At 27.3% G+C, this 20,099-nt stretch overlaps 4 protein-coding genes across 4 annotated transcripts; 3 read left to right on the forward strand and 1 right to left on the reverse strand.

The window, feature by feature from the left end:
- Positions 1-2,273: 2,273 nt before the first annotated feature.
- PmUG01_14041600 (conserved Plasmodium protein, unknown function) lies at positions 2,274-3,455 on the forward strand (the record flags this gene model as incomplete). The annotated part of the gene is made up of 1 exon (XM_029007978.1): positions 2,274-3,455. The coding sequence occupies one exon, from the start codon at positions 2,274-2,276 to the stop codon at positions 3,453-3,455; it is 1,182 nt and encodes a 393-aa protein (XP_028864313.1).
- A 1,903-nt stretch (positions 3,456-5,358) lies between these two features.
- On the reverse strand, positions 5,359-6,870 carry PmUG01_14041700 (conserved Plasmodium protein, unknown function; the record flags this gene model as incomplete). The annotated part of the gene is made up of 1 exon (XM_029007979.1): positions 5,359-6,870. One exon carries the CDS (start codon positions 6,868-6,870, stop codon positions 5,359-5,361), a length of 1,512 nt encoding a protein of 503 aa, XP_028864314.1.
- Positions 6,871-10,797: 3,927 nt separating this feature from the next.
- PmUG01_14041800 (phospholipase DDHD1, putative) lies at positions 10,798-13,583 on the forward strand (the record flags this gene model as incomplete). The annotated part of the gene is made up of 3 exons (XM_029007980.1): positions 10,798-11,189; positions 11,324-11,483; positions 11,928-13,583. The coding sequence occupies 3 exons, from the start codon at positions 10,798-10,800 to the stop codon at positions 13,581-13,583; spliced, it is 2,208 nt and encodes a 735-aa protein (XP_028864315.1).
- Positions 13,584-16,085: 2,502 nt separating this feature from the next.
- Positions 16,086-20,009, forward strand: PmUG01_14041900 (ATPase, putative; the record flags this gene model as incomplete). Its single annotated transcript, XM_029007981.1, has 1 exon — positions 16,086-20,009. The coding sequence occupies one exon, from the start codon at positions 16,086-16,088 to the stop codon at positions 20,007-20,009; it is 3,924 nt and encodes a 1,307-aa protein (XP_028864316.1).
- Between the last annotated feature and the right edge of the window lie 90 nt (positions 20,010-20,099).

Here is a 20,099-nt window from a genome sequence, read left to right on the forward strand (position 1 = left end):
ACACAAAATATTTTGGAACATTGGAGAATATATACTTAATGATGAAAAGAGTAAAAAAAAAAAAAAAAACATTCAAAGAACACCATTTTACAACTGTAAGGCAGTTCAAAAAAATACACCTATCTAAACTAGGCTTATAAAATTCAAGAATCAAATGAAGTGATAATATTTATTATGGTAAAAAGCAAACGCTACTTTTTTCCCCCATATATATACATACATATGTGAGTACATAAATATGCCTACATACGTTATGCTACATTTGCATAGACAAAATTTTAAAAATTATCTTTTTAAAAAAAAAAAAAATTTCATAAAAGTATTCATTCAAAACAGAACGAAGATTTTGAAGATGAAATAGAATTATTAATTTATGTTTCTTATTTCGATAAAGGTACCCCTTAAGAAAAGAAAAAAAAAAAAAAAAACTGAAATGAAATAAAAAAAAATAAAATATAGTAACATTACTTAGAGTATTCCTAGTTAGACGAAAAATATACTGACAATATAAAAAATTTTTAATATTTCCAAAATTTTGAGAGTTCCTTATCATCTTATTTAACATTACAGAGGTACTAGAATAAAAAAATGATTACAACAATTATGAGAATAATGGTAATCAAAATTGGGGTGGTGTGTAAAAAATAACGCTGCTTCATGTGAATGAAGTTAATATATATAGCTTAATAACAACCAGAATAACGTAAATAGGCACGTACACAGATACATAAATAGGCACGTACACAGATACATAAATAGGCACGTACACAGATACATAAATAGGCACGTAAACAGATACATAAATAGGCACATAAATAGGCACATAAATAGGCACATAAATAGGCACATAAATAGGCACGTAAATAGGCACATAAATAGGCACATAAATAGGCACATAAACAGGCACATAAACAGGCACATAAATAAGCACTTAAATAAGCAGTTGCTGTTTTAGAAACTGCTAGTCATTTATGTAAAATATATATTTTCACTAATTTCAGCACATAGCTATATATTTCTTAACCAATTTTTGTGTATGGTAAACTTTAAAATTTTGTACGTACTATAACGTTTGTGAATGGAAAATTTTATTTGGCATCAAATTCTACAACATCATATAAGGAAATAAAAACGTATCGTAAAAAGAAATATATATATGCGCATATGGTCACATGCATATATATATATATATATATATATATATACGTATTATGTATATATGTATGGGTACAAACACAAATTTAGGAAATTAAAATGTATTTAGGATAGTACTGCATAACGTTATGCATATGCATGTGTTATCATGCTTACGTAAGTGTGAGCAGTCCTCTACGTACACATAAAACCACGCACTTCCGCACGATAAATTACTTCACAATAATAAGAAAAAAAATGTACGTTAAAATATTAGCACGTGTAAGAGTAAAAAATGAAAAATTTGTCTTCTTTCAGGATTATGTTAAAGATTTAGGAAAATAATTATATAATTTACTTCCAAATATATAAGTCTTAAAATGAACAGTTTTTCATCATCTAAGATCTTATGATTAGTTCATGGTATTTTTTCTATAAAAAAAAAAAAAAAAGGGAAAATGCCGTTGCACACAATTTTCAAGTTGTTAAAACAAGTTTAAAAATATGCACACATCAGAAAAAAAAAAAAATATTTCCTATTTAAGCTATATACATAAGGGAAAAAAAAAAAAAAAAAAAAAATATGTCCATGTGAGCTAGTTCAGCAAGTGTAAATTTCATTTTAACTCATAAAAATCACAACCAAGCATGTACTGTTAAGTTTTTTACAACGTGCTTAATTTTTATAAAAATAATTACCATTCCCTTTTTTAATATATTAACTACTTGTGAAAAATAAATTTATTGTCATATGTAAAGAAGAATATATGTTAAAATATAAGCGTTCCTTTGTTATATATATAACTGTTCAAATTTTAATTTTCCTCATATTTGTCCACGCGTACATACATATATATATATATATATATATTTTTTTTTTTTTTTTTTTTTTTGTTTGTTCATCCGTTTGTCTGTTTCTCGGTTTGTCTGCCTTTTCTCTGTCAGTATAATGCTATAAATCCTTATAAACTCGTTTTTTTTTTTTTTTTTTTTTCAAATCAGCATTTTAAAATATTTTCGTTTTTTATAGAATAAAAGGCACATAATATATTTACGTACATACATTTGTTCGTGTACTTACAAATTGCCTTTTTTTAATAAATATTTTACATGACAACTTCTTTTATTAGTGGTCAAATATGACAAATGTTATAGAGTGCACTTTCAAGACCCCTCCTGCTACTTCAAAACTTCCCGACAATGCTGTTATTTGGAATCAGTTTCAATATAGTGATGAAAAAGGGTGGTATTCTATATCAAATCATGAAGAAATAGCTTTGAGACCTACTGTGTTCAATGATGGAAGAATTAAGTTTTTGCCACAGTTAGAAAAGGTACCCTCTGAATTTGATACTATTTTAAGTGGGAAATATGATGCTAAAGCTTGGGGCAAAGAAGACTGCAATATTGTTATTGAAGGTGAAAAAGATGTACATATTAGTATACCAGGAATAAAAGAAAAGATAAATTATAACCATAGAGAAAGATTTCCAACCTTTTTGAAAAATTGGAAAATTATTTTAAGTATGCTAAATGAACATGTTACATTAATACGTATAAATTCAGAAACAGCATTAGTCATAAGTATAAATGACAAAAATAATGTAACTGTTAAATCAGTAGATTTTAACAATGGATTTTTATGTGTTAATCCACATACTAATTTAGCTATTGCTTATGGAGGTTTCGCTTTGAGCGGACTTAAAAATTGTGAACTTGTTCCAAGTATTACACATGAAGGAGGAGAGTGGGGATTTTTTGTTCATTTATTTAAATGGGGGCATATTATTATACCAAAAGATATCGAGATCAAATTACCTGCACCTGGATTAAAGTTAATTGGTAAAAAAATTGACACCATTGCAATTATTTCCCTTCCTCCAAATATATATATTCAGGTAAAAATTGATGGACCCAAATGTTTAAGGAAATTAGAGTATGGCCAAGATTACAGTATTACAGCATTGAAAAGTAGTGAATCAGATATTGATATTTATTTACTATTTGATGGAAAATTATTAAAATATGAATTTTCTTTTGACACTAGATTAAACAAACCAGGAAAGGGCAGAAGTATAAATTATGCAAAATTAAAATGTACAAATAAGAGTAAGGAAGTCACTTCATTTATTTTTCAAGAAACACCTAACTGCAAATTATTGTTAAATTCTAATTGCCCAAGTGAAAATTTAGGCCACTTGCTATGCAATCAAACTATATCCATATTTGATGCAGAAACAGGTGAATACCTAAGTCACCCACAAGGTCTTCAATTAACCGACGTTTTCACTAAGTTATCTTATCCCATAGAAAAGGACTAACGCGCAGCATCTACATTCTTTTCTCGGTAATTAACACCAACTGTTTTCGTCCCGCCTCCCCTTTTAATTTTGCCCAAGCGAACGAGCGCGCATATGTATGTATGTACACACATGCACATATATATATACATATACCCATATATATACATATGCCCATACATGTACATATACGCATACATATACATATACGCATACATATACATATACGCATACATATACATATACGCATACATATACACACATATATACATTCCCACACGCACCTACACATATTTATATGCATTAAGTGTATGCACGCCTGTGCGTATATCATAACATATTCAGTCATTCTATAAGTACAAATTGTCTGATGAGTATATTCTTTGTCATTTATTTCATAGTTAATTATTGCAGTACTATAACTGTAAAAGATTTCCCCATCATTTTTTCGAAATTAATTTGACTTAATTTGACTTAAAAATTTTAATCATTTAAAATTTCATTTTCCTTGCCGAGAAATAATTTGTGTTCTTTTTTTTTTTTTTCTAAAAAAAAAAAAATAAAATCATGCTAATGGTAGACTAAAATTTTTGTAATGTTTTTAATTTGAAATTTGTTTACGTTTAATAGGAAAAATTGTAAAGTTGGAAAATTGAAAAACTGGAAAAGAATATTAGATATGTAAAAAAAAAAAAAAAAAAGAGTAATATATCATTTTTTTTTCTTTTTTTCTTTTACAAGGGTACAAAAAAATATAATTTTAAAAATATGATGTATTTGCATGTGTATCAATCAGAAATTGTGACCACAAATTTCTAAAAGAGATGGTGTTGACCCTTACTTATACACGTATGTACAAATACATACATATGTGTACATATATATGTTATCATCTATACACGTACATTTCCGTAACAGCCTAAAATTTGCAACATAGAACTTGTAAAAAATTTAATTCACAGAGTAAAACTCAAAATACATAAATAAATACACAAATGTACAGACATATGTGCATATACATATATACCTAACAAATAATGATACTCCAATTATTCCACTTTACAAAAGCATTTTTGCATTAACAAGTAAAAAAGTTTCAACGAAAAAAAAATGTACACAAATATATATTCGTATGTATGCACATACACATGTACATTTGCATATGTATACCCGTACACATATACATACATGTGCATAAATTAATGACTTAACAACAGCTATGAAACTTAAAAGAGGTCATCCATAAAAATGATGAATTTTTGAAGGTCTTCTTACAGAAATAAATTCCAAACATTACAATCCGAATAATTATAAATGATTATTTGTACATGTATGTACTTTTACAATAAGTAATATACAAATTCGTGATATCAATATCCATGTACCTAAAATGATTGTATACCATTTTTTAGCATTAAAATGCAGTCTTCTAATGAACGAAAGTATAAAAGAGTACATACACGCTTGCACACTCTTTGACATTAACAATACCATTAAAATACTCATTTTTCATATTCGTAATTAATGCTATAAGGATATATATTTATCATCTTTTTCTTAATAAAAGACCCACAACTCTATAATATGCATTAACGAAAAGGCTATTGCTGTCATTGCTTTCCTGTTAGAAATGTAACTCTATATTTCAAATTTTGCACAAGTGTAAACTTATGCATAATATGCATCATGCATATGTACACCGTATGCACACTTTACACTGTACCTACATCTATAAGCTTATACACCTTTACGCGCACGAACACACTGTCATAATGACGTAAGCCCCTTACGCGCTTTAAACATATAAACAAACCAGGAACATGCAAGCTTCGTATAATCCCTATAAAATGTGTATATTCATATTCATTACAAGTCAAAAAGGCTTTCATATTTTCAGTTGTAGAAAGAAAGTGGATGAATGGGCTTAGTCGAACAGATCGTTAATAGTGTAAAAAGTTGGCTTCTTATCCTTATCACATTTTGTTTTTTTTTTTTTATGTAATGATTTTCCTTCTGCATCTGAATTATCATCACGAGAAACATTTCCTGAGCGTTTATTTCTTTTAGTTTTGGCATCTCCTGTATCCTTAAAATTTGACGTGTTGTCAATATTTGTTGTACTGCTAGTATTATTGTATGTCTCATTTTTGTCATTTTTGTCATTTTCTCCATTTTTGCCATTTTCGCTATTTCCGTGACTTATATCATCTTCGTTTAGATTATTCGGATTACTCATTTTTTTTTTATTCTCATAGTTGGTGTGTTTATTTTTATCTATCATCTTATAAGTTTCATCATAAAAATTAACTAAATCTTTTAAATTATGTTTTTTATAATACTCTACATATCTATAAAAATCACCATTTTCTAAATGTTCTTTAGGTATATTTAATTCTTTGAAATTATTAATTTCAAGTATGGAATTAATATCCGTATTATTACCTTTACGTAAAGAATTAAAATATTCTATACATGCTTTGACATCACTATCCCTTTTTTTATCCATTTCTAATATACTTAATTTTTTTGTAACTTTTTTTCCACTTGTATCTGCAATATTGTTAAACATATACGTCTTTCTCTTGACATTTCCAGATTCTACAATTCCTATTTTATCATTATATTTATTATTAGATTTATGTATATCATCATTATTAGTGTACTCCTTGCTATTTCTATTCATCGTAAGTAGAGGATAATTATGGCTGTTCATGCTGGACGGGTGCTGAATGCGACCATAATTATTATCGCTGTTATTGTTACTTCTAATATTACTACCACTACTTCTAATATTACTACCACTACTTCTAATATTACTACTACTACTATTAATATTAATATTAGTAGCATTGTTAGTATTGCTAATATTGTTAGTATTGCTAATATTGTTAGTATTGCTAATATTGTTAGTATTGCTAATATTATTAGTATTACCACTACTCTGGTTATGATACTCTTTGTTCAGAAATTGTTTTTGCTCTTTTGAATGTCCATTTCCGTAGTTGCTCCAGCTACTAGCATTATTATGTGTTACATAGTGGTCAACATTCGATGTTTTTTTCATGTAATTTACTTGATTATAATTATTTGTAGAGTTTCTTATATATGATTTATGGAAATTATCCTTTGGTTGTGCTATATGTTCTCTGTTCTGATTACCCACACTAGTGCTACTCTTGCTCCCTTCTTTTCTATAACCATCTTTAGAATATTTCATATCTGGTATATATCCATATACATTTTGTTCACTGAAAACTTTTTTATTTATATTAGTGTTATTACATTCTTCTCTATCACCCTCTAGTATATTATTCACCTCATTCTCGTTACTTACTATTCCATTTGCCCCTGTATCAACACTCTGCACTTGTTCATAATTATTTGCTTTTCTGATTTCTCTACAAGCAAGTTTTCTTCTATTCTTTGGCAGCTTCATGCATTTATACATATTTATGAACATGGAAAAAATAATTTTTTCTTTTTTTTTTCTTCTTATTTGTTTTGAATTGTTTATATCTGCTTATTTGTTTCCACTTATTTGTTGCTGCTTATTTGTTTAGAATAGTTTGTATGTCCTTATTTATTTCTTCCTATCTTTTCTTCTTATTATTTCTTTTTTCCTGTTATGCTTTTACTTTTTTTTTTTTGATTTCTTTTAATTGTTGATGCACCTCAATTGGCTAGTTCCTTATTAAAGGTACGCAAGGTGTAATACACTAAATAGCTTTCGCAGTGCTTCGTGAGTATGAGTAAAACTGAGTCCTATGAACAACCTGTATTAGGTAAAGTTCTATTATTACAATAAAAACGAACAACAATAATTATACTTCTACCAATATTATTATCATAAGGTAGTATAAATCATTTACAATTTTACACTTTTCGGGAAAGGATTTTTTAAAAACAGTACTACTACTTTAGCAGTAAAAAAAAATATTTAAATGTTTATAGAATGAAATGATTTTATAATAAATGCTATCTGAGAATATTTGTAAATTTTCTATCTCACTAACTGGATCCACAATACCAACTAGGTTTAACAGATAAAAAGTCGTACACTTTTTCTCTAGTACTTTACTTGAGTGTTCTGTACATATACTGTTCTTTTTTAAGCACATATATCAATAAAAAAAAAAAAAAAGTAAAAAATATATGGGAAAAATATATGAGAAAAATGTATGGGAAAAATATATGAGAAAAATAAGAGTAAAAAGAAGGGAAAGAAAAGGAGATCTAAAAATGCGAAAGAACGAATAGAATTCGTAAATGAACTGAGGTGCTATAATTGCAAATGCTCTTCCACACTATACTTTAAAAAAAAGAAAAATTATTTTTATATTCATCTTTTTTTTTTTTTTTTTTTTTAAATATAAACTTTTATTAGAGATATATATCATTAGAATGTATACACAACTAGTGTGTATTTAATATTCTCATTAAGAAAAACAAAATATTCGAAATTAATCTACATGTAACACAACATATGAATTTGTATATATATATATAAATATAAATTCGTAGTAAGTGTGAACTGGAGAACTTACAAGTGTTACGTTCTTAAATGTACATAATATAATTAATTTTTCCTTTTAATTAAGGTTACAAAATAGCTTTATGTAGAACAAAAATAAATTATTTAAACAGGGGGAGAGGAAAAAAAAATTTATAAATAATAATTTGAATATTTCAAGAATTGTTCTAAAGCAGCTTTTGCTTAAAACAATTTTTGCATATTTTTTTTTTAAAAATCGTTCCTTAAAATATATAGAAACTAATTAATTGTATGAAAAGTAATTGACATCAAAACACTGTAGCTATAAAAATAAGGGATTTTTTAACAATTTACACTGCATATAATATATTTATATACATACAATTATATGTATATATTTATGTGAAGTCAAAATTTCATTAAAATTTTCTTTTTTTTTTCGTTGAACCTTTTAAAATTGCCATAGGGAAATGCTAGTATGATTTTTTTTTTTTTTTTTTCCCTTCAATAAAATGGCAATAATGTTAGTATTATTGACCCCATTGTTATTATTGTTATTATAATATTATTATATTACTATTATATTTCTATTATATTACTATTTTATTAGTGTTACTATTATTTTTAAGTTAATATAAAAATAAAAAAATTTACAATATATTATATTTGGAGTTTCCTTAAAAAATATAAAATAGATACAAAACTCATATTTTAATTTTATCTGTTCCATGCAAAAAAAAAAAAAAAAAGAAAAATATTCTATCACCCTATTACTTTTTCTATATTATAATTTTAAGTGAAAAAAAAAGTGAGGAAAAGAAAAGAAAAAAAAAAAAAAACACGGAATTTTTTACTTATATATAAAGAATAGAAGGTTTACTACTAAATCCTGTTATATTGCCATGTTCCTGTTGAATTTTTTTTTTATCCGTTCTGCCTCTTACAACTCTTTTGTTGTTTCGTTGTTTTAATGTTTTGAAGTTTTGAAGTTTTGTTGTTCTATTGTTTTATTGTTTTATTGTTTATTGTTTATTGTTTTATTGTTTTATTGTTTATTGTTTTATTGTTTTATTGTTTTATTGTTTATTGTTTTATTGTTTTATTGCCTTATTCCTTCTTTATTTTGTTGCTTCCCTGCTTTGTTGATTTGTTTTCTCTTATTGTCGTTTTCTTTTCTTGATTTTTTTTTTTTCTCCCATTTTTTCGTGTGCAAAAATGAAAAATGGAGGAGGTGGTATATATATGAGAAGAGGTATACCAATTTTTTTAAAAAAAACATAACATATTACTGCAATTTATTTGTATATTTATATATAACATGTATACGCAAAAGAATGAAAAAATCATGAGAACATTTTTTTTTATAGTGTTAAAAACACAAATTGTTCTTTTATAGAAAAAATTAATTATTTTTGTGTATTATTTATTTTTAAAATTGGATAAAATTTACCTGACCATTTTTGGAGCAGTATAAATATTCTTATGTATTGTTCTGAATTGTTCATAATAAAAAAGAAAAAAAAAAAAAAGTTACTAATAATATGCTACCAAAAAAAAAAAAAAAAAAAATTGGCTAGAAATTTCTGCTTTTAAAAACACCCATCTGAAAGTTTTATAAGAATACATATATAGATACATATACATAGCTACGTTATATATGAATAAATATAAATAGGAAGCCAAAATAGCAAGACGTGATATAATTAAAAGATGATGATTTTTATGTGTTTTTAATTTTTTATTTATTTTTATTATTTTGACACTCTTTTAAAGGATCTTCTCTTACGAACATTTGCAATCACAACTGGGAAAAAATACATATAAATTAAAAAAATAGAAAAAGAAAAAGAAAAGAAAAGAAAAAGAAAAGAAAAGAAAAAGAAAAGAAAAGAAAAAGAAAAGAAAAAAAAAAAAAGAAAACAGAATAAAGAATAAAGAATTAACAATCGAACGAATGAACAGACGAAGGCAAGATTATTTTAATCAATGTTAAGGAGAATAAAACTGTGGTCTTCAACAGTGAAGGGGCAAAAAAAAAAAAAAAATAAAATGTGTAATGTTAAAAAAGAACAAATATGTTTATTAAAAAATGATAAATATGTTTATTAAAAAATGATAAATATGTTTATTAAAAAATGATAAATATGTTTATTAAAAAATGATAAATATGTTTATTAAAAAGTGATAAATATGCTTATTAAAAAATGATAAATGTATTTTATTGAGAAAAAAAAAGTGTGTTTTAATAAAATAAATAAATAAATGAATGCTATGTCACACAAATATTTCAAGTAAGATATCAATTTTAAAAATGCTTATTTAAAATTTAATAACTGTTACTTGTTCTTAATTTCCTTTGTGTATTTCTACATTTGCCACTTAGTTTGCCGCCATATGAGTAAGATGAATATATGTGTACTCATATATTAGCAAAAAGCAGGCTTAATAATTAAATATGAACATACACATTTGTTTACTGTGCTGATGTATACATATATATGAATAACTGTATCCACTGCATACACTCGGGAGCAAATGTGCGTATGGCATGCATTAACAAATAATTAAACCTGCCTTATGTATATATGAACAAACATATTCACTGTAGATATATGTATGTTTTTAATTCATGTATTTAATTTATGTATATATTTATATATATAGTTGTGTAACAACTTAATGAAATATAGAAACCTGGAAAAGAAATAGCGAATATAATATGTGAATTTTCCTGTAAGCAAATATGAAGAGATTTGTAATCAAACGGTACTATATTTAAAAAATAGTAAATTCCGGGAAAAAAAAAAATAAAATAAAAATAAAATAAAATAAAAATAAAATAAAAATAAAATAAAAGACCAGTGAATCATAATGAGGGCTCCTCCTTTAAATGTAAAAGACAGTAAGAGTAAAAAAAATAGTAACATTGGCAATGGTGATATAAAAGAAAAGAAGAACAAGAATTTTTTTTTTTTTCCCAAAAATGAAAAACATATTAACAAGAAATTTCTTAAAAGAAAAAATGACTCTGAAATAAACTTTTATGAAGAAGAACCATATTTAGATGATAACATAAATGATGTGGATTATATTGTCTTAATAATCCATGGCATAGGATCTAATGAAGAATTAATTATAAATCAGTGTGAAGATCTTAAAAACAGTTTTAAAATTGTAAAAAAAATGTGGTATTTTGATTATCCCTTTAATATACATTTCCATATATTCAACTGGAAAAAGTATATAATCGATGCTCAGATTCAGTAATCATTCATGTATATCAGTATATGCGTTGTGCAATTTAGTAATTCAAAGCATCTCTGCAATTCTACCTTTTTGCCTAATTCTTCGTTACCTGTAATAATATATTCTTTTCTATTTATTCCTTCCTATGCAGCGTTTTCGACAGAATAAATATTAACACAATGGCTGAAACCCGCAAAATTATAAACCTTTCAGCGGGGGATATCATTTGTTTTTTACATCCAAGATATGGCGATTATATAATGTTAAATTTGTACAATGATATAAATAAAACTTTAGAATCTTTGATGAGTGTAATTTGCAAAACGTAAAATAATAGTGTGCATTTGTGATGTGCTTTTTCCGTTAATAATGAGAATAACGCATATAGCATATGAGTAGCATATGCGCAGATATATGCAGTATGTGTGTCATGTGAGTGTGTACAGTTGTACGTATTTGTGTGTATTTGTACGTATTTGTGTGTATTTGTGTGTATTTGTACGTATTTGTGTGTATTTGTACGTATTTGTGTGTATTTGTACGTATTTGTGTGTATTTGTACGTATTTGTACGTATTTGTTTGTATTTGTGTGTATTTGTACGTATTTGTGTGTATTTGTACGTATTTGTACGTATTTGTACGTATTTGTGTGTGTTTGTGAGTGTGTGGGCATACAAGCAAGTTTCCAATTGTGCCCACTTTTTCTTTTTTTTTTTTGTTTTCCTTTATTTTTCTTTTTTTTTCGATTTTGCAGGATTCCAGTGGAAGGTTCAGAAATGCAAAGATATGCATGTTAGGATACTCCCTAGGAAGTGCAATGGCATATGAAATACTACACAATGTGAAAGTGCGAATAAGTGACAGCAATATAAGATACAATTTAAAAAGTAAAATTGATTATTTATTTACACTTGGAAGTCCATTAAGTGCATTATTATCTTTATATAAACCAGAATATATAAATGATGGTTTAAAATTAATTGATGGTATAAAATTTTATAATATTTTTCACGGATTTGATCCCGTAGCTTTTAGAATAGAACCATTGATATATCCAAAGATAAAAAATATTCCTGGGCCTGTTTTAATAAATTATTGGAGGAATAATGGAGCTAGGTATTGGTTTGAATGGGATAAAAATATGCAGAGCGCAAAAATTGCAATAGTACAAAATCTAAATGATATTACATCTGCTATTACTAACGGATTCTATAAATTTTTAGGTAAAACTGAAACAACTGTAGAGGATCAAGGAACATTAAATAAAAATATCTGCTATAATAAATGTGAGAGTAAAGACATAAATATGTTTTTATTAAAAGTAAAAGAAAACCAAAGAAAAATGACTTTACAGAAAAGGAAAATTGAAAGAAATAAAAAAAAGACAGAAAAGGAAAAAACACTACCTCCGTATGACCAAGTAACTGAACGAAAAAACAATACAAAATATTATCACAATAATGATAATAATAATGATAATAATGATGATAATAATAATGATGATAATAATGATGATAATAATAATGATGATAATAATGATGATAATAATAATGATGATAATAATGATGATAATAATAATGATGATAATAATGATGATGATAATGATGATAATAATGATGTTAATAATGATAATACGAACGATTCTTATCCTTATCAGAATAGCGCTCTTAACTCTCATAAAGCCTATAACGAGTACAGCAATTACAACAATTACCATGATAACGATTCTAAGGATAATTCATCGAGTTATGTTGATAGCACTAGGAGCATTTGCGCATCGCAGGATTCAAACAGTGAGCACTCTTTTTTTGATGATGACCTCAGCTCGAATTCAAATGATTCCAAGAGTAGTGAAATTGCAAACAAAGAAAAGGCAAATAATAGCAAATCGGTGAGTAGTAAGTATGCGAATAGCAAATTGATGAGTGGTAAAGCAACGAATGGCAATGCAACTACTGGCGGGGGAATCTCTACCAACGATCTAAATGATGGCACGAAAAACACAAACATAAATAAGAAAAGAGTAGACACTCTTCCAAATAAGGATTATAACGAATTGCCCCTTCGATATGATTACCAGTTGCAAGAATTTATTATGGAACATTATATATACCCATTGGCAGTGGCAAAATCACATTTCAATTATTTTATTATTAAAGACATATCTTTTTTCATATTAAAAGAGCTTATAAACAAAACAGTAGCTTTAAGTTATGAAGACTACTTAACTAATATTGAAAGAGAATATAATAGCAAGTCATTAAATGAGAAAGATAATGATAAAAAAGAAAAATATTTAAAAATATCATTAAAGGCAAGCAAAGCATTAGAGGAATTTCGAAAATACGAGAAAAATATGCAAGCTATGTCTGACCCTTTTAACATGAAAAATTTCAAAAATTTGATTTGATGATATTTGAAGTTATTTGATGATATTTGAAGTTATTTGATGATATTTGAAGTTATTTGATGATATTTGATGATATGTGAAGATGAAATATAGGAACACTAACTCTTTCTCTTTTACTTGTTCGCGTCTCACTGTTCATTTGTTTTCACCCACCACGTACTCATCATGTACTCATCGTGTGTTCATCTTGTGTTCAATACGTATTCTTCATACATTCACTTTATAAACACTTCATATCCATTATGTGTCCCTTACACATGTGTCACTTCGAATAATCTGTTTTTTTATTTTTCTGTTTTTGCGTTTTTCTGTTTTTGCGTTTTTCTGTTTTTACGTTTTTCTGTTTTTGCGTTTTTCTGTTTTTGCGTTTTTCTGTTTTTGCGTTTTTCTGTTTTTGCGTTTTTCTGTTTTTGCGTTTTTCTGTTTTTGCGTTTTTCTGTTTTTTTATTTTTCTGTTTTTGCGTTTTTCTGTTTTAATTTTTTAAGTTTCATTAAATTTTTCATTTTTACGCTTTTTCAACAAAAAAATAGTGCTTAAAAATATTAGCATATGGACGTATACATGTTTATGTGTTATTTATATGTAAGTAGATATGTACTTACTTATATATGTAAGCATATATGTATATGTACGTATATTTGTACGCATATTTGTGCGTATATTTGTGCGTATATTTGTACGTATATTTGTACGTATATTTGTTTGTACATATGTATGTATACATGTATGTATATATGTATGTATACATGTATGTATATATGTATGTATATATGTATGTATATATGTATGTATATATTCATGTATATATGCATGTATATTTGTATGTATAAATATATATGCGCATATTGTATACATTTCCACTCTTTTCAATTTCCCTCAATTTAAAATGTGAAATTCCAGTTTTACAGACCTTCTCATGTACCCCCCCACTCAGTAAACATGTAAAATTTTAAGTACTTCGTGGGGGGAGGGATAAACTATTATTTTGTTTATTTTTCTTGTTTACAAAAAAAAAAAAAAAAAAAAAAAAAAAAAAAATCCCTTTGAAGCCTTAACGCCTTCATTATTCATTTTACTTAAGATAAAAGATATGTTTAATTTTTTCTTTGAGTAATGATGTATAAAATGTGATACAAGTATTCTCCTCTTTGGAAATATTAAGGAAACGTAAAGCAACAAATAATTAAGTAGTTCGATCCTTGCCAAAAAAAAAGGACATATACGCCAAATGTATACATATGAGTGTACATATATATATATATATATATATATGTATGCTTGCCCATACAGTGTATGTGCGCATGCATAGTTCACAATTTACCTCAAAAATTCTAAACAGCGTAGCTCTGTTGTTTATCCACAAAAAAAAAATATATATTTTTTTTTTTATTTTCTCGTGGTCATATAATAAACCGTTTCGGATATCCCCAATAAATATACACTTATTTTTCAGCTTACTTTTTTGAAAAACGAGAAAAAAAAAAAAAAAAAAAAAAAGGATAAATGATATTTTACGAGTGCTCATTTGCCTGTGACTTTGAGTACATAGAAAAATAATTAAATAACGAAACAACGAAATAACGAAAGAATTAAGGAATTGTTTTTAAAACGTTGATAAAATCGTGGTCTGGAATTTTTTTTTCAGCCTGTAAAATGTATTTATATATACATACATATATGCAAGTATGTATGTATTTGTTATATGTACCTTATTTGTACTGCCAATTTTGTTAACCTACTAAAGCAGGTTAACTAATTTTTAAGTTTACAACTTTCAAAAAATTATCATAATATTGTGCGGTCTTTCTGAAACGTTTAAAATAAAAAGCGTAGATTAGTCAGCTTTTATTTACTTGATTTCAATCACGTTATTTGGCTTGTTTTATTTCTTTGCTCTTTTTGTTTACTTTGCATACTCTTTTTACTTCTCTTATTTTGCTTACTTGTTGTGCTTTGCCTTTTTTTTTTTATTTTAAATTTTGCTCCATGAGATCATATTTAATATATCATGTTGTATTGTATAACTTTCACATACGTTATATTTAACCAAGCGCAAAAATAAACCTTCATAGGTATGTACTAAATAAATAAATAAATATATATATATATATACGTATATATATATATACATGCACGTATGCAATATTACCGTATTACCACTTGCATACCTGATATTTCTTCTACTTCTTTGATGCTCTCCTTTTTTATTAAGTTTGTACTATAATTTTTACATAATATAAAAAAAAAAAAAAGAAAATGCGCATATATAAATGGTGAAAAGGAAAATTTTTTTTGTTGTTGTTCTTTAATGGAACGAGAATGAGAAGTGGAAGTACATTCGTTTTGATAGTTATAAGTATATGTATATATGTATGCGTACATTTACATGTACAAATATACTTACATGTGCACATATATTTACATGCATATTTATTTTTATTTTATTTTTCCCCCTTGACCATTTTCACTCAACTGTTTAACTGTAGCGAGCTCCTAAACAAATGAAAATCCTTTCAGATAAAATCAAATATCGAATATTAGATATTATATTTAAAAATAATTTAATTGGGGAAAATGAAGATCAAAGAACAAATCTTAAAAATGTTGTTATGAACTCTTCCCTGATAATAAATACATTAAGAAAAGAATTTCTTGAATATAGACGAGTACAGAAAGGAACACTAAACAATATAATCGTGGATGTTATAAGAAATTCTTTTAAAAATGGGGTCCTATTGAAAAGAATGGAACAAAGGAATAATAGGGGTAGTATGGAAAAGGGAAGCAGCACTAACGAGATGGCAGGCAGTGGAGGGGATAAGTATAGTACTGTTGAGGTAGCAACTTCCAAGGTAGTAAGTGTTGATGCAGCTAGTTCTAAGGATGCTAGTACGAATGGTCGTAGTGCTAATAGCCGTAGTGCTAATAGCGGTAGTGCTAATAGCGGTAATGCAGGTTTTGAAAGGGTTAACGCCCTGGATGGAAGGAACCAGCGGACGGGGAAGATCCGATTGATTAAATCAGAAGCGAATGCACAAAGTAAAGAGTTAGAAATGAAGGGATGCAATTCAACTTCAGATGGAAAAAACATCGAAGGTAATAAAAGTGTTAATAGAAAAAAAAGGAACGATAAATTGAAAAATGTAGACGACGAGATAAAAGACAAACTTGGCAAAGAAGAGAAAAGAATGGTTCTGCGGTTAATTAACGAGCGAATGAAACTAGATATGATAAATAATAAAACAAAAGAGAGTGAAAAAAATAATATGATCGATAGTACCATGAAGAATATTCTAAAATTCGTGAAGGTACCTAAATTCGGGGAAGGGACTAGCCCGTTAGATGAGTATAAAGGAATACACAATATAAAAAAAGATATATTATGTAGTATAATATATCCATTTAAATATAGAGGGGATAATTTTAGCTCAATTATTAGCATCAGTGGAAATAGCGGGTCAGGTAAAACAACATTAGCTTATGCTATTGCTGGGGAGTGTGACTGTCCATTTTTTTACTTAAAATTACCAGAATATATAAGGTACTTATCAAATGATGAAAAAAATAATAAAATGAAAATAATTTTTGAACATATAAGAAATGAATATAATAAAGCAATTCTATGTATTGATGATGTAGATATTTTGTTTTCATCAAAAGAAGATACTATAGACATATATTTGTTTACATATTTATTAAGCATATTTGATAATTCTAGTATTATTATACTATTACTAAGTATTAATAAACCATATGATAGTATATTATATACCAAAATCCAAAAGTTCATTTCGATGCCTCTTCCTACATATGAAGATAGACTAGATATATTTCAAAATATAACTAAACAATTTTTACTCAGTTTTGATACAACCTTTACAGCATCTATTACCTATGGTTTTAATAAAGGACAGATATATGAACTCATCAATGAAGCAGTAAATCTTTCAATATATAACGATACGCTAATAGACTGTGTTGCATGTGTACATAATAGTACTACTACAACTTCGGGGATGCATACAAAATTAAGTGAACGTTCTAGCAGTAATGAGAACGGTACAACACAAGAGAACAGCTATCGGAATTATGAAGAAGGAAATGCTATGCATAAGGATAAAATAGATATAGCATATAATGCGAAGGATTATGTACATATGGAAAAATTAGAAAATGGAAGAATAAAATGTGGAAGCATTCATAAAAATCAGTCCGATGTTCATGTACATGTGCAAAATGGTCATAGGGATGATACTACATTGATGTATAATGTGGTTGGAGTGAAAGATGAAACATATACTAAGAGTGGCTGTAGCTCCATGAATAAAGAAAGCAGTATGTATGACAGGACCAGATTATCGGTAGACCAAACTGAAGAAGAGGAAAAATATGATTTGTCAACGATTGATACGACTTCATCTGTACTACGAGACTCCTCGTTTGCTGTAAGAGGGGAGGGATATACAAAGCGGAAAGTCAGCATCATTAGCAGTGTTGGCACTGTTAGAGGTACTAATGGTAGCGGTATCACTAATGGTAGCGGTAGTACTAATGGTAGCGGTAGTACTAATGGTAGTGGTAGTACTAATGATAACGATACCCACGCTGAGCAGGTGCGCAAGAAGGTCCGAACTGCAAACATGCACATCGACAATGACGTAATTTACGAAAGTGTTAAAAACGTAAAGAAAAAAATGGCAACTCATAATAGGTGTGAAGTACCAACTATTAGTCTAGATAATGTTGGATCGTTAAAAAAAATTAAGAAAATATTAGAAACGAAATTTATATTACCAGTGAAATATGCGAACATATACAAACATCTGGGTATTAACAAAAGCATGGGTATATTATTATATGGACCACCTGGATGTGGTAAAACTATGCTAGCTAAAGCTATAAGTAATGAAATGAGAGCGAATTTTATAGCTATTAAAGGACCAGAAATTTTAAACAAATATGTTGGTGAAAGTGAAAAGAATGTACGAGAAATATTCGCATATGCATCCATATACAAACCTTGTTTAATATTTTTTGATGAAATAGATAGTATATGTATTAATAGAGCTAATAACAAAACTGCAGTTGCATCAGATAGAGTAGTCAACCAGCTATTAACAGAAATGGATGGTCTTTCAAAAAGAGAAAGTGTTTACATTATAGCTACGACTAATAGACCAGATATTATTGATAAAGCATTATTACGTAGTGGTAGGTTTGATCAACTAATATATATTTCTTTACCGAAATATAAGGGAAGAATTGATATATTAAACAAACTTGCAAGAGATATGCCAATAGATAAAGATGTAAATTTTTCAGAAATATCAAAATTAACAAAAGGGTATAGTGGAGCAGATTTGTATGGCATCCTAAGAGAGAGTGCATTTATAGCTCTACAAGAGTGTCGAGATAAAATAGATATAATAAATTTTGATATTCCTATGTTGGAAGGTGCACAAAAAATATGTGGGAAATCATGTAAAAATACAGCACTAGAAGTATCTGCTTTAAAGGATAATAGTTTTTATAAAGAAGGAAAGGATAAAAAAGATCTTTTTGACACAAAGTGGGATGATACAAATACAAGCAGTAAGAAGAATGACGATCAAAATAGCATGATAGATAAAAGTGCTACAACAAAGATATTATTAAATACATATGTAAACAATTCTAATGATACTGGTAGTACCACTTATAATCTAGGACGAAGGAAAGAACAAAACTTCAATGATGTTGAACAACATTATTCTCATTCAACATATAATACCCCCATGAATGGTAGTATAAATACAGACACGTATGGTGAAAAAGGAATAAAACTGATATGTGAGATTGACCAAGAAATTTCTCGAGCACATAATGATATAAATGGTATACTACCAGATTCTGAGTTGGAAAATATTAACGAAATGAATGATGTAGAAAATTTGGCACAATGCAAACAAACAGTGAATAAAGATTCTGGGAAATTTACCACGTTCACTCAGGAGGACTTATCATCAGGAGCGAGTAAAAATTGGGTGGAAAAAAATAAAGAAATGAAAGCACCAGACGCACGGGGAAAGGCAGAGAAGGGAGAAATAAAAAAAAAAAAAAAAAAAAAAAAAAAAAAAAATGAACGTGCAGATGAACCACAAAACGATTGGCAACATGCTTGTCAATGTGAACATGTTAGTAATTCCCAAATAAACAACACTGCAGGGGAAAATAACAACAATGGGAAATTCGAAATGCCTGATTTAAAAAATGAAGGCCTAGATGAAAAGGAAAAAAATAATTTAATATACGAATTTATTCAAAAAAATAAGAATATATTAACAATTAAACAAAGGCATATAGTGATGGCAATTAAAATTGTGCCGAGGAGTGTTTCCAAAAGGCAAATGAAATATTACAAAGAAATAAGCAAAAAGTTTAAATGAAGGGAGAGAGGGAATACGATTGCCAAACTTGGAAAAGTGATTTCCTCTGTTTGCGGATCTGTGCATCTGTGCATCGTATGAGTTAACTTA

Source organism: Plasmodium malariae, assembly GCF_900090045.1.
Source record: "Plasmodium malariae genome assembly, chromosome: 14".
Lineage (NCBI taxonomy): Eukaryota > Apicomplexa > Aconoidasida > Haemosporida > Plasmodiidae > Plasmodium > Plasmodium malariae.